The 15,046-nt window shown below is 40.0% G+C and overlaps 1 protein-coding gene across 1 annotated transcript in view; it reads right to left on the reverse strand.

The window, feature by feature from the left end:
- shtn1 (shootin 1) overlaps positions 1-15,046 on the reverse strand; it is an 82,953-nt gene that overhangs the window by 40,505 nt on the left and 27,402 nt on the right. The window contains exon 4 of the mRNA XM_079686864.1: positions 6,179-6,273. Within this exon, the coding sequence (XP_079542990.1) occupies positions 6,179-6,273 (95 nt within the window). The remainder of the gene's footprint in view (positions 1-6,178; positions 6,274-15,046) is intronic.

Below are 15,046 nucleotides of genomic sequence, written 5' to 3' on the forward strand. Positions count from 1 at the left end.
TTACAATGTTGATGAAATACTATTGAATGGTGAGCAGTGAAAGCTGATGTAAGCTAACCCTATTCTATTCACAGTACTTGGATTAATGGTGAATAAATGTATTTCTTTTAACTAAAGTGAGTGAATAGTTAATGTATGGATATGTTGTCAGTGAGAGCTCATACACTCGGCTGTATTAGAAAGGAAAGCAGAGAAGGCTACAGTTATAGAAACAGTTTTATTTCGAGGCAGAGGAGCAAAGAAGCATTGAGCAGAAGACAACAAATACAGCTGGAACAAGAGCAGTCACTTAGACTGCCTTGAAGCGAGCATTCAGCCAGCATACTCTTAAGAAGATAAAGATTAATCCTGCTGTCAAACCAGTGGGCTGCTTTATTCCTGCCCCCCCCCCCCCCAGGTCCAGTGGACAACGCCCCAAACATATAATATCATTTCTGAAGCCAATTTGAGTTGGGTGGGAAAATAAATGTGAAACAAGGTATGTGGGTTTAACGCCCATGTTCTAAGGCAATTAATCACATTTGATTCTATGTGATAGGTTTCTAAATATTTTATTTGCAAACCATGAATGTTACAAATATTCATATTTGTAAAGAGTACTATGACAAAAATGTGTTGAATATTTGGACGGCTTTGTAAGACTCCTGTTTTTGTTTGAAAAGAAGGTGTGTGTTTATGATTAGTATTTGAATATTTACTTTGAAAGAAATGCTCCAAATGCAGCATGTACAAGAATAGTCCGATTGATCTACATCTGCTACAACCCTGACCCACTCCCCTTCCCTTTATTGATTCCTAAAGTCTCACTCTGTAACATATGCCAAATGTACAGACATAAATATGGAGTGTGGACAGGTACTTGAAGATATCTTAGTTCACCTCCTGGGGATTGCCGTGGTGGAAGGCTGAAAGGCACCACCCCCGCTGCTCAGGGACTTGAACCGGCTATCCTACAGCTCACAGTCCAAGCCAATACTGACTGAGCCACTGACGGATTTAGCATAGATTAACAAAAGGTTAACCATCAGGTATGAAACCCTGATACCGTGTGGTCATCAGAGGGGTACAAATCTTTCTTTCCATCCCATTAAGGCGAGGATGACAAATACTAGAAAAAAAGAGGAAGGCTCGTGGCGAGAAACGGTTAGAAAAAAGCCAGAAAAGCCGACCTTCAACGTAATTCTCCCTCAACCTCCCATCGCCCCAAATCTGGTCCAACCAGGTGGACTGTGGGGGCTTTTGTCAAGAAATTCAATGAGAAATGATTACAGTGATAGGCTGAGCATCAGTGGGCTTCAAAATCACTATGTGCCAGGCTCCCCCACTCTCAATCAAAACTCACATTTTGGCAAGGACTCCGAAGAAGTCTGCTCTGAATCAAAAGAATGCAATGCAATTTGAGACACTAAAATATGGTGACAGAATCGGAAATGGAGGACGACTGAGTGCTTTTGATTGCTACATACAAATTGAATATGCCAAAGTGAAGGTGTCTGAAAACACCGACATTGTGTATAGGATATTGTTGAGATCTCCATATTAGGTTGAATACTTAACTTATTTAATACTTAACTTACTTAACGAAAGTTAATCAAATATAGTCAATTATATTCTTGTATAACCCAAAATGAAAATGCTTCATATTTTATGATTTTCTATATTTACAGTATAAACCAAGTGGTTGGTTAAGTTGAGTGTAAGGCCTATTATGGTTTATGGTTGTCACTGATAAGAGAGGAGAGACCGTTTCTTCCCTCTTCCCTCACAGCCAGTACACACCTGACTTAGTAAAAAATAACTGAGGCCCCAAAACGGTGTTTATGCCATAGCTGAGAATAATATTTTGCAAGTCCTGCAGAGTAGGGGTCATGTCCTCTTTACACACACATGGGAAGGTGTGTCTTATGCCATAGCCATAGAATATGTCTGGTCATGTCCAGTCCTGTACATCAGAGGCCATGCCCAGTTTCCACAAATATGGGTATGGAGGAGGTGTCTTTAGGTTTTTCTGTCCTGGGGTGGAAACTTGGTAAATATCTCTCAAATTTCTTTGTGAATGCGGAGTGAATTTCTTTATGAAATGAGTGGAATTGATTGATGTTTGTTGAAAGTTAGAACCCCGTCGATCTGTGAGGAAATTCCTTTGGATTTTGTCGGAAGACTTTAATGTCTGAACTATGAATTAAGGTTTTAGATTAGAAAATAACCCCAGCATGATATGTTTTGTATGATTATAATGTTGTAAAGAGAGAAGGTAAAAACCCTGTATAAGTGTGGACCTATTTTTCTTCAAATAAACTGATCCCACCTTTTGGATTGGGACAACTTAAAAGACATCTGCGCTCTCCTCTCCTGCTTCAAAGGTAAGATTGCACCCTGCCACACTCACACTTAGGTAGGGCCCACCTCATTTACTGATATCAAAATCCTTCGGGATCTCTTAAACAGATTTAAGAGAGTTGTCTGAATTGAAACAGCAGTTAATTGAACCTGGTTCTTCGGGGAGCTAATAGAGGTGAGATCTTGCTGATGTTGGTGGATCTGAACCAAGCAGTAAACTTACATAGACTCAATAACTTCGGTTAGGTCTATGAGTAGGTCTGAGTAATTTCCCGGAATAAATTATCAGCCCCTCCCTTATTAATTATATGTTTTACATTTGATAACACCAATGTGTTTAATACTGGCAACTTCTAATTGTGGCAAGAACGAAAACGTTCAGTAGAGACGTCCCATAGAACATTTTGCGAAACACAATAGCCAGCATGTGTAGATCTGGGGGGGCGTTCAATTCCAGTTTTGGATAGTCTGGCGTGGTTTCGTTCCATTTCAAACAGCTGCTTGACGCTCGGCGTAATCTTGACGCACTGCCACTCCAACATCCAATCCCAGAGCTTGAAGATTAATCACAGGGACAGTAGTCCTAAACAATAACTGGGGATTATGGGTAGTGTAGTGTCTTCGGCCATCCTAAACTCAGAAATGTTTTTCGGATTTTATATGGCATTAACACCATATCTCTAACTGCGTTGTGGCTAAGACATCCAATCAGCGAGCTTAAACCATAGCTGAGGATCTTGGGTAATCAGTTCAGTGGCTGTGTATCGCAATGATGCTCGAAATGTCCCTTATAGGCCTACGTCTGTTTCCGGTTATTTTTATTTTGAAATTCAGTTCCTGACGGATGCCAAGAAAACCCGAGATTATGGAATTAAACAAATAGAAAAAAACAAGGATAATTGTGTGTTATTGGTGAGTAAATAACAATGTGTTATTTAGAAAAGAATAACAAATTAGAAGGAAAAAAAGATTTTAAAAAATACAGATTTCAGTATTCTGAGGCTCTGAGCCCCATTTCTTTTCCTCACAGACAACAAAAAAAAGTCGGACATTAAATGATATAAAATAAAAACAATAATCGTGGCTTGATATTGAGTGAGAACATGTTTTTATGAACCACACAGCTTCCGGTCTTCCAAGACCCGAACGGATAAAAAGACGTCGTGCAGGCACGAAACATACTACCAATACAAAATACATTGTTTTAAAATCGTTCTGTGTGACACGAAAAAAATGGGAAAATCATGTTGGTGAACACGAATCAATAGATTACATTTCGTGACTATAACACGAAATGCTGTGAGACTGGGTTGATATAAAAGAGTGAACTTAAACCCTTACAAAATGGCGGATGAGGTTAGAACACAGTTTAATGACTCAGAGCCAGCAACAGATTGGGAGGGATACACAGAAGCTAGATCCGGACCTTCTGCCCCCCCTGGTCAGCTTAGCCCAGACCCACGGGCGTGCCGCGACCTTAATACGTTCCCGTTAGACTACCGTTTAGACAGAGAGCAGGAAGCAGGTGGTCTAATGTCTGAGACCCTACCTCCACCCTACGGAGATGATAGCTCACAAATGCCATTTATGAGTATCCCATCTACTACTCCTAGAGGAAAACACATTGTTAGACATGATATTCAGGGAAAAGGAATGTTGGACATAATAATGGCAGATATTGAAAATCTTAAACTGGATCAACCAATCAAGTTAGTGAACCCTGCTAATATGGAGCTAAAACATGCAGGATGAATAGAAGCAGCTCTGACAAAAAGAGAATAGGTCCTAGCATGCAAGCACAGAGCGATAATATGATAAGGACTATTAAACTGGCAACGTGGTGATCAGATGACCCACAAATACCGGTCGTTTTGCATGCACTTTTAAAAAACCTATGTGGGAACTATCAGCAGATATCAAACCCCAACACTGTCTTGAAAACCAATATGAGGAAGTTTTTTGCGATGCTAAAGCTCAAATACTTTACCAAAATCAACTAAACTATTTGCTCTTGACCCCTTTTGGAAATGGGATTTTCCATTACACAACAGAAGACTAAATTCAGGCCTTAAAGAACGCTTTACAAACAAGTCAGGGAGAGTTAAATGTGGTGCTATGTTGCTCATAAGGGAGCTTACACTTTTGGAAAATATCTCCCCCTTTCTCTGCTCCTGAGGTGCTGCAGAAAAACTCAGCACACAGGGTCAGAGAGAGGCATGACCTCTGGAGGGGAAGAAAATCTGAACAGACCACAGAGCGACCCATTAAAAGGTTTTATGGCCTCAGCACAGAGAGGAACATCTGGAGATTGTAAGGAACTCTCCCAAACTAGGCTACCCCCACCCCATCACAAGGGGAAGAGTTTTGCTCTCACCAATAAACAAATCAACTCTTACCCAAGTCAGATTTCAAATAGACATAGCTCCAGTTGTTCAGAAAAGAGGGAGATTCAAAAATGTATCCTTTTATTACAAAGGGAAACAATGAAACCCTTACAAAAAAACGCTGCTCCCAAAATTAACTCTGTTTACAGACGGTAGTCTGCGAAAAGGTGACCAAGCAGCTACTTGGGCTTTTATAATGAAAACTAATTCAGGTGAATTACTTTGCAAAGAAAAAAGTGTGATTCCTGGTACAGTACATTTGAGGGTCTTCTTTTTGCTAAAAAACGTGAAATAACACTAGGGATGTAACGATACCAAAAACTCACGGTACGATAATATCGCGATAACAAGTCCACCTTACGGTATTTATCGCGATATTGAAAAATAAAGGGGAATGAATTGAATTGTGGAATGAATGGATGTTTGTTGAATGTTAGTACCCTGCCACCTGTGAGGAAAGGTCCTCCGAATGCATGCGGGACTAGTTGAAGTATACGAATGTGGAATTGAGCAAATGTACTGTTTTGGTGAATGAAAGTTTGAATGTGCTTTTTATTATCACCGATCATTTATGAGGAAATGCCTCTAAATTCTATTGGGAGATTTAAATATCACAACTGAATTGGGCAGTTGAAATTACAATTATGGTAATAAATGTAAAACTGTGAATTAGGGTTGCATATTAGAAAATAACCCCAGCATGATATGTTTTGTATGATTATAATTTTGTAAAGAGAGAAGGTAAAAACCCTGTATTAGTTTGGACCTATTTTTCTTCAAATAAACTGATCCCACCTTTTGGATTGGGACAACTTAAAAGACATCTGCACCCTCCTCTCCTGCTTCAAAGGTAAGATTGCACCCTGCCACACTCACATTTAGGTAGGGCCCACCTCATTTACTGATATCAAAATCCTTCGGGATCGCTTAAACAGATTTAAGTGAGTTGTCTGAATTGAAACAGCAGTTAATTGAACCTGGTTCTTCGGGGAGTTAATAGAGGTGAGATCTTGGAGATGTTGGTGGATCTGAGCCAAGCAGTAAACTTACATAGACTCAATAACTTCGGTTAGGTCAAATAGTAGGTCTGAGTAATTTCCCGGGAATAAATTATCAGCCCCTCCCGATTCCTACAATATACATATTTTATACATATTTGTATATATAATTGTATATTTGTATTATTGTATTCGGGATTGTTGGAAACGTTATTTCTATCTCTCTGTCCGTACACACAAACTGAAAGATTGACATTAAAGTTGACTTTAATATCTCGAACTGATTTGATGCATTAACATAACCGCTTTAATTAAACAGATCCTACAATTCCCCTTAATTTTGATTCCCTTGTTTTAATTTAACAAGAGTTTGTGAAACCAGGTTAGGAATTATAGAAGCAGCACAGACAGATGTCTCTATCTTTGAGCAGTAATTTGTCTAAATACAAATCTTACCTTAGAGGCCAGGGCTTCAGCACTTTCTCTACACGTCCTCTCGATCTCCAGGTGATCCTGACTGGCACCGACCTCTTCAATGACCATCTGAGAAACTACGAAAAAAAGAGAATTAACGACTAAGAAAAGATGTCAGCTATAAAACTTGTTCTTTAAATCTTTCATATCTTTTACACTTTTTGAGATATTTAACTTAGTTTGGAGCTTGGTAAATCAATCGATCAATCAATGTTTATTTATATAGCCCAATATCACAAATGTTACATTTGTCTCAGTGGACTTCACAGTTTATACAGAATATCAGTATGACAAAACGACACCCTCTGTCCTTAGACCCTCACATCGTACAAGGAAAAACTTCCGGAGAAAATCCACAGTTTAAAAGGGGAACATGGGAGAAACCTCAGGGAGAGCAACAGAGGAGGGTCCCATCTCCCAGGACGGACAGACGTGCAATAGATGCCGTGTGTAAATCGAAGAGATAATACATTTACAACATAGGTAGTCCAAATGTTTGGAAAGAACAAATGTTTGGAAATGCATGTGTCGATGATAAGAAGATGAATCCACGAGGATATCAACAATCCTGTGGGAGCCATCAGGGAAGTAGTATGATGAGTCAGGCAATACTTTGGCTCTCAATAACTTCAGCATACTTTCAGCTACAGAAACCATTCAAATATCAAACTATTCAGCCTTTTCAGAAATTTATGGGAAACTTTCAACTTTTCCAAAATATTTTATACTTTTTTAAATGTTCAGCTTTTTAAACTCTTTTTTTAACATGGAACTCAATGGGAAGAACCTTCAAATCCACTTTTAACTACACCGTGCACCAAATGCTACTCCTTCCACATACATTCAGCTAGAGACTTCATTCCAACTTTAAAATGATCACAAGACCTTCAGCTATAAAACTTGTTCTTCAGATTTTTCATATCTTAGTTTGGAGCTTGGTAAAGAGGCTTTCTTCCGATTTTAACATGAGTGTGTATTGCGCAGCTCATTAAGGCTTAGTGTGCGTGATGTCACACCTAGAGTGGAGGAGAGCTTGAAATTCGCCTTACATTTCTTTTTAAAACTGCTTATAATAATTCCCAAACCCTACACTCTTGAAACCCTCACTTTGCATGGCACTTCATATCAAAAAGGTTGCCGACCCCTGCTGTAAAGTATATCATAATGAATATAGTTTAGAGCAGTGGTTCTCAACTGGTGGGTCGCGACCCACGGACCCGTTTCGAGTGGGTCGCAGATGTGTGAGTATTTTTTTTTTTGGGGGAAAAAGTCAAACTTTTATTTTGAAGGCCCGATTTTCTAACACTGTGCATGCAGTAGGCGTTGGGCTGTAAGTACCGGAGACCATGAACGGCTTTCAAAACTTCTGTCACGTAGTGATCATCTTCTCAATAAAACATCTTTGCTGATGTTTCTTCGAGTCTTCTGGCCTTTGATCAGAATCAAGATTGTTGCCGGAAGTCCCGAAGGAGAATAACTTTGCGGTAGAACTACTCTTTATACATCCATGGGTAAAACTTCAGATAAAAATGAACACATAATGAAATATGACCCCCGGTTAGATAATTGACAGGTCACAGAACAATGGGAGCTATCTACCCTTACCCACAATTTAAAGTAAGTCACACAGACTATCTCCTCTTTACTCTTCTCTCCGTGTGGAGCAGCAAGTTCAGCTGTCAGAACAAAGTGAAAAACAAACAATGACATAAATTGTTATTAATATGTCGGGTAGTAATAGATTTATTTATTTTCTTCTCAGAGTGTACCAGAATGCGTAGTTTATATGTTAGTATTTCTAAAAATCTCCCCTGCTGGGTTTGGGTTTTCAGCATGTGTGCCTTTTTATGTTATACAGTTCAGCTTTGATTCCATCATCTCATTAAACCTTATTTAAAAGCATTCTTTAGTTCTGTGAAGGGATATATGCACTGTACTTCACTTTAATAATGTATGCTGAAAAGAGTATATATTACAGCACAATTTTTTGTTGAATAGATTTGAGTGGTTCAACATTTCGGGTCGCGATTGATTGACAAAGTAAAAAGTGGGTCCCGAGGCCTGACCAGTTGAGAACCACTGGTTTAGAGTATGTGGGCACTTTGTTAAAAGATATTCATTAGAAGATGTTGCACTTATCCCAGGATAATATTTGTCATTATTGTAAACATTCAGACATAACATACTTACATACAACAAACACCCGCATACGTACACTAATGTGTGCAGACTAGTTACTGCACATATAACGTTCACCTTAATACAATAATGTAGTAAGATATGTATATAGCAGCATACATTACAATTCCTTAAATAAAAGCACAGAGAGAAAATTAATAATAATAATAATTATATATATCTTCTTTATTCTGGGTTTCTTTTCATTCCAGATAAATTGGATGTTGAAGGAGATTTTCGTGATATCAATAGGAATGCATTGATATAAAAATAGAAATTAAGGAAGGATGGTCATCTTAATTATGTTAATTAGAGCCAAGGGGAATATTGCTCCATCTTTGCAGGTCTATCTTTGTCTGTTCTAATAACTTTTATAAAGTTATCTTTATAAAGGTGTGTGAATGTTTTGGTAATATTAATCCCTAGATATTTGAATGGGTCGAGAATTTAAATGGTATGTTTTCCAAAAACTGATGATCTCCTAGGAGCTTTATTGGAAATAATATACTTTCATTCACGTTTAGCTTACATCCTGATATTTGTCCAAAACTGTTCAAAATGGGAATTATTTTCGTGATTTATTTAGAAGAGGTAGAAACATACATGAACAAGTATCGGAAAACAGCAAAACTTTATGCTCCCCCTAACCCCGCTCTAAAAATTCCACCGTATTCACATGATGATCGTAAAGCCATTGCAAGCGGCTCAATTGCGAGGGCAAACAACATTTGGGATAACGGCAGGGGCGGCGGGTACTGTAGGAGGCGAGGCTTCCCAAATATTTGTGTCACTGCATCCTGGTAAAATAAAAAATATAATATATAATGTTTGTGTCTTTGACATTAGCGCTGCTATGCAGCCACCTGTGCCCTGTACTACGAAGCTAGTTCAACAGACCCTGGATATGTTTGAGCACTTTTTTGTACGTGACAATTCAAAGTGCTTTACAAATCAAATTAAAAGACTTTTTAGGAATAAATACAGTAAAAACCCATTATATAATGGCATTTTACAACAGGCTTTACAAAGCAAAGATAATAAAATAATAAAAATAAACACCACAGGTATACAATACATGTTTAAAAGGTATACTGTAGTTCGAATATCATCTCAATTAAAAGTAGCGGCAAAGAGATATGTTTTTAGTCTCAATTTAAAAATAGTAAGCGTTTCTGCGGACATGCATGATTTGGGTAGTTTGTTCCAGAGTGTCGGGGCATAACAGCTAAATGCTGCCTCTCCATGTTTTGTTGTTACTCCTCGGAACCGATAGCAGACCCATCCCAGAAGACCTGAGGCACCTTGATGGCTCGTAATTGTGTAGGAGTTCAACAATATACTTTGGTCCTAAACCATGTAATGATTTAAAAACTAGCAATAGTACTTTAAAATCAATTATTTGGCCGACTGGAAGCCAATGTAGAGATTTCAGAACCGGACTGATGTGATCCACTCTTTTAGTGTTTGTGAGGACACGTGCAGCAGCGTTCTGAATCAGCTGCAGTTTTCTGATGGATTTTTTTGTCCGCCCTGCGAATACACTATCGCAGTAGTCGAGTCTACTGAAAATAAAAGCATGGACAAGCTTTTCTAAGTCCTGTTGTGACATTAGTTTTTTAATCCTCGATATATTCTTCAGTTGATAATAAGCAGACCTAATGACTGTTAGGTCATACTTCATTGAGAAAAAAGTAAATTAATATTAGACAAATATGAACTTTAAACATCCATGACTTAAACATATAATCCAGGATACAAGCCACATAGTTGCACCTGCAAGGTGAATATATAACAACTGGTTAAAAAATAAATAAACTACTGAGTGTTTGAATCAATGCGTACAGCAGTTTTATGATATCACTGCCCCATCTAAGACACGAGTGGATCTGACTTTAATTACATTTGAATTGAGTGTTTCGTCAACTTAATGTGTTGCTTAAAATAACACTTCTGCATTCAGTATGTGTGACAATGTAGCCTAAGTGTTGCACGGCCAGATATGGCTCGAGAAGCTGACTCAGATAAGGAAATATTGTGATATTATATGATCGATGTACTGATTGATGATGTGATATGAATGATAAGTGCGACACGCCGGCGTCTTCTCTGCATATGCTACTGCAGTTTAAACTGTATTTCCTTTATCCTGTAATATGACTTGATAGATTTAAACTCTGTACACTGAGCTCTGATTGGTCAGCAGGCGTTGCTTTCACTGAGTTGATCTCTTTTCTATAGAGGCCGGAAGCGGGCAGCGTCAGGTAATTTTTTTTTATTTAGCCTTCCCAAACCTGAGCTTCACGCGCCGCCTATGGATAACGGACCACCCTATCTCGTAGATCTTGTTAAGTCAAAATACTCAGATCTCAATCTATTTGTTTGCACTGATGCTTTAGGGAAGCATAGAGAAGTCTTATCAATTAAATGTATTTTGGGCCAAAGCCAAAACTTGACAGGGCCTTAAATAGGAAATCCCATTCAACCCTGTCATAGGCCTTTTCTGCATCTAGTGAGATTAACACCTCTGAGTTAGAGTTTGATGTATATATAATATCAAATAGTCTCAAAGTGTTGCGAACAATTTGTCTATTGTTAATTAATCCTGTTTGGTCCTCATGAATTATTGGTGGGAGTAGCTAAGATTTTGTTATCTACATTCAGCAACTCAATTAAACTTACTGTATTAAAAATATTTTTGCAGTGATATAGCCGATTTAGACAAAGAGTGACATTTACTTGATGACCTATCTAGTACTGGGTCCATCACTAGGTTGAAATCGCCAGCGAGAATTAGGATATGAGTGTGAAGATTTTGGCAGCAGAGTCAGTACTGAGAGTCACAAACTTCTCTTCATCAAAGTTGGGGGCGTAAATATTTACCAAGGTTACTGGGGTACTTTACATTTCCCCAGTTACTATGATAACATAACATTAATCTGTCTGCAATTTACAAATTATTTATCTAATATATCATATTCCAATCACTTGTATATAGACTCTTATTGCACTATTTCACACATTTCTTTTTTTTATTTAATTTTTTATTGTGTTGCACTGTTGGTGGAGCCTGTGACCAAAGATCATCGCCATAACTACAATGTAGCTATGTACGTATGACTAATAAAAGCCTTGAACTTGAAGCTACCATTTGGGTCTGAGATAACCTCTCAGAGGTCAATTCCAAAGGTATATATCTTTTATTATTATAACAGTCCTGCAGGATTTTTTAATTAACTGGACTGAAACACATGACCAACCCATTGTTTATATAATTGTTTGTAAGGCAAATAAATGAGGGTAAGTAAACAAACGGATGAAAGAATAATAAAGATAAGTTAATTGAAAAATGCTTGCCAGTTAACATTTACACCCACCCACGACATGGAGTCTTTGACCACATCACACGGTCTTATCAACAGTGCTCACAAAACAATGGAACGTTTGAACATCTGAAGTCCTACGTAAGTCCATCATCCATCCATCCATTCATTCATTCATTCATTCATCCATCCATCTATCCGTCCATCCGTCCATCCGTCCATCCGCCAAGGCTCAAAATACATCACCGCTGCATATGGCTCAACGAAGGCTCCTGTGGCCAAAGATTCTGAATTGCCCATTGCTATGAGAGCAGACAAAATGTACGGCCTGGATATTCAAAGCATACGCCTGTGCAAAATCTAAAGGGATGAAGTAAAAGAGGTTATATTATTTACAGAGCCAGGTTAAACTACAGAGCTCTTGATTAATGTCACTGGACTCATGAGTGACTCCTTTCCAAATACAGAAATTCATATAAGATATTTTTGGTATGTAAAATATTGATTAGTGCAGCTTTAACTAAATCCGGGTATTTGCAAAAAAAAAATCTGTTAAAATGCCAAATCAAATATCATAATCTTGTTAAAGCTGCAATCACACCTCAGTACAAGAAAACACCCCTGAAGAATGCCCTACCACTTAGCTAATTTAACATTGTGGTTTAGCGAGGAAGAAATGAATTATTAGTGCCATTGCTGTGGGCAATTCCTTCCCCCAGTGACACCTAATTAAGAAGTTGATGAATGCCGGGCGAGACCCAAGTTCCTCCAGCACCCTCCATCAGTCATTCAACAGCACTTAGCTGCCAGCCTTCATCCTCGGCCTCTTATTTGTTACTCTCTGCGTGTCTACATAATGCTGCGGCCACATTCAGCAACCTACCAAAGGACGCCTTGAACTAAATGACATGTTAATTATAATTACTGGTAGCCATGGTAAATAAACAGAGGTGGAAGTGTTGAAAGTGTATGAGCACGAGTCAACGGGGGGCTCCGACACGTCAGAATTGGCAGTCTTAATTGTAAGTTTCGGCCTCCCCATCATCATCACTCCATCTTTTTTCTCCCATCTTTTTTGTGCCTGTCTTTTTCCTTCATCCTCTCAGGAAAGACAGTGATTACCCCTGTGCCCACGAGCTGCATAATGGTATCAGCGCCGCCAACGGAGCAGTGAATTAAATTGTATCTGCAGCCGCTGTGAAGCCTTGATGAGGGGGGCAGATGCCTTTGTGGTGTTATCATTATAACACAATGGTCATGTTGTCATCAACCTTGCCATCGGCAATTGAAAAGGCATGATTGTGTGTTGGGAGCCTTTCTCCCGTCCTCCCACTACCCTTCCCCCCCCCCCCACCACCACCACCACCACCACCACCACCACCATCAACCATGCTGCCCCACCCCCAGCCGTTTTGTTGTGAATAGGAGCAATTTTCTAAGAGCTATGAAATCACGTAATAGGTCCTAATATGCAGCTGCTTGGCACAGTGAGGCAGCCTCTATTAACGCGGAAGTCAAACACAATATGAGTTTTGGCTGGAGAATTGCTGAAAACACGAGCACGGGCCAGATTTATTCAGATGAAATCCACACAACTGTCTCTTACAAAGATAAACAATTTACTCCATCTTTTGACATGCGGAGACCTATTTTTAATTCTGTCTTCACTGAAGTGGTCATAGCAAAGCATTCAACCTGTGAGCAAAATCATTTTGGAAACATGGCTATTCCACTGCCGCTTGCTGTGTCCGGGTTCACACATTTTTCCAGCTGGGATCATTTTCAAGACAACATTATGTTAATTAAAACAGAAATCACTTTCTCATATAAGTTAGTAGATTTGTTACATTTTTTATCAAGTACAAAAAAAGAAAGAAATCAAGACCACATCTCTCACACATCTCAACATATCTCTATGAATGTTTTTTTCTTAACATTTGATAAGAACTTAAAGATAAAAATGTTTAAATGATTGGGTCATGACCGTTCTTTCAGTCATGACCCATCCTTCATGACCATAGTTGGGAGTAGGAACGAAAATGGCCCGGAAGACAGAGAGTTTTGCCTTCTGGCTCAGCTCTCTTTTCGTCACAACGGTGCTGTAAAGCGACTGCGGTAAAGCGACTGCAATACCGCTCCCGCTGCTCCAATTCTCTGGCCCATCTCACGCTCCATTGTTCCCTCACTCGAGAACAAGACCCCGAGATACTTGAACTCCTTCACTTGGGGTAAGGACTAATTCCCTACTTGGAGTGGACAGTCCATCGGTTTCCGGCTGAGAACCATGGCCTCAGATTTGGAGGTGCTGATCCTCATCCCAGCCGCTTCACACTCGGTTGCAAACCGATCCAGTGTGGAGAACCACATCATCTGCATAAAGCAGTGGTGCAATCCTTAGCCCACTGAACTGCAGACCCCCTCCCCCACGACTATGCCTCGAAATCCTATCCATGTATATTACAAACAGGATCGATGACAAAGCGCAGCCCTGGAGGAGGCCAACCCTCACCGGAGGTCAACCCTCACCGGACATGGGTCCGACTTACTGCAGAGGACCCGGACACAGCTCTCGCTTTGGGAGTACAGAGATTGGATGGCCCTGAGTAGAGACCCCCTCACCCCATACTCCTGCAGCACCTCCCACAGTAACTCACTGGGAACCCGGTCATACGCCTTCTCCAAATCTACAAAACACATGTAGACCGGATAAGCATACTCCCAGGCCCCCTCCAGGATCCTTGCGAGAGTAAAAAGCGGATCCGTCGTTCCACGGCTAGGACGGAATCCGCATTGTTCCTCCTCAATCTGAGGTTCGACAATCGGCCTGACCCTCCTTTCGAGTACCTTAGAGTAAACTTTCCCGGGGAGGCTGAGTAGTGTGATGCCTCTATAATTAGCACACACCCTCTGATCCCCGTTTTTCAAAAGGGGAACCACCAACCCGGTCTGCGGTACTGTTTCCGTCTTCCACGCAACGTTGATGAGACGTGTCAACCATGACAGTCCCTCAACACCCAGAGCCTTCAGCATTTCTGGGCGGATCTCATCCACCCCCGGGGCTTTGCCACTGTGGAGTTGTTTGACGACCTCAGTGACATCCCCCCGGGAGATTGGTGTCGATCCCCCGTCATACTCCAGCTCTGCCTCTAACATAGAGGGCGGAGCTGTCTGGTTCAGGAGTTCCTCAAAGTGCTCCTTCCAACGCCCTAACACTCCATCAGTTGAGGTCAACAACGTTGCATCCTTAATGTACACAGCTTGGATGGTTCCCTGCTTCCCCCTCCTGAGGTGTCGGACAGTTTTCCAGAACAACTTTGGTGCCGCCCGAAAGTCCTTTTCCATGTCTTCTCCG

Source organism: Notothenia rossii (assembly GCF_949606895.1).
Source record: "Notothenia rossii genome assembly, chromosome: 6".
NCBI lineage: Eukaryota > Metazoa > Chordata > Actinopteri > Perciformes > Nototheniidae > Notothenia > Notothenia rossii.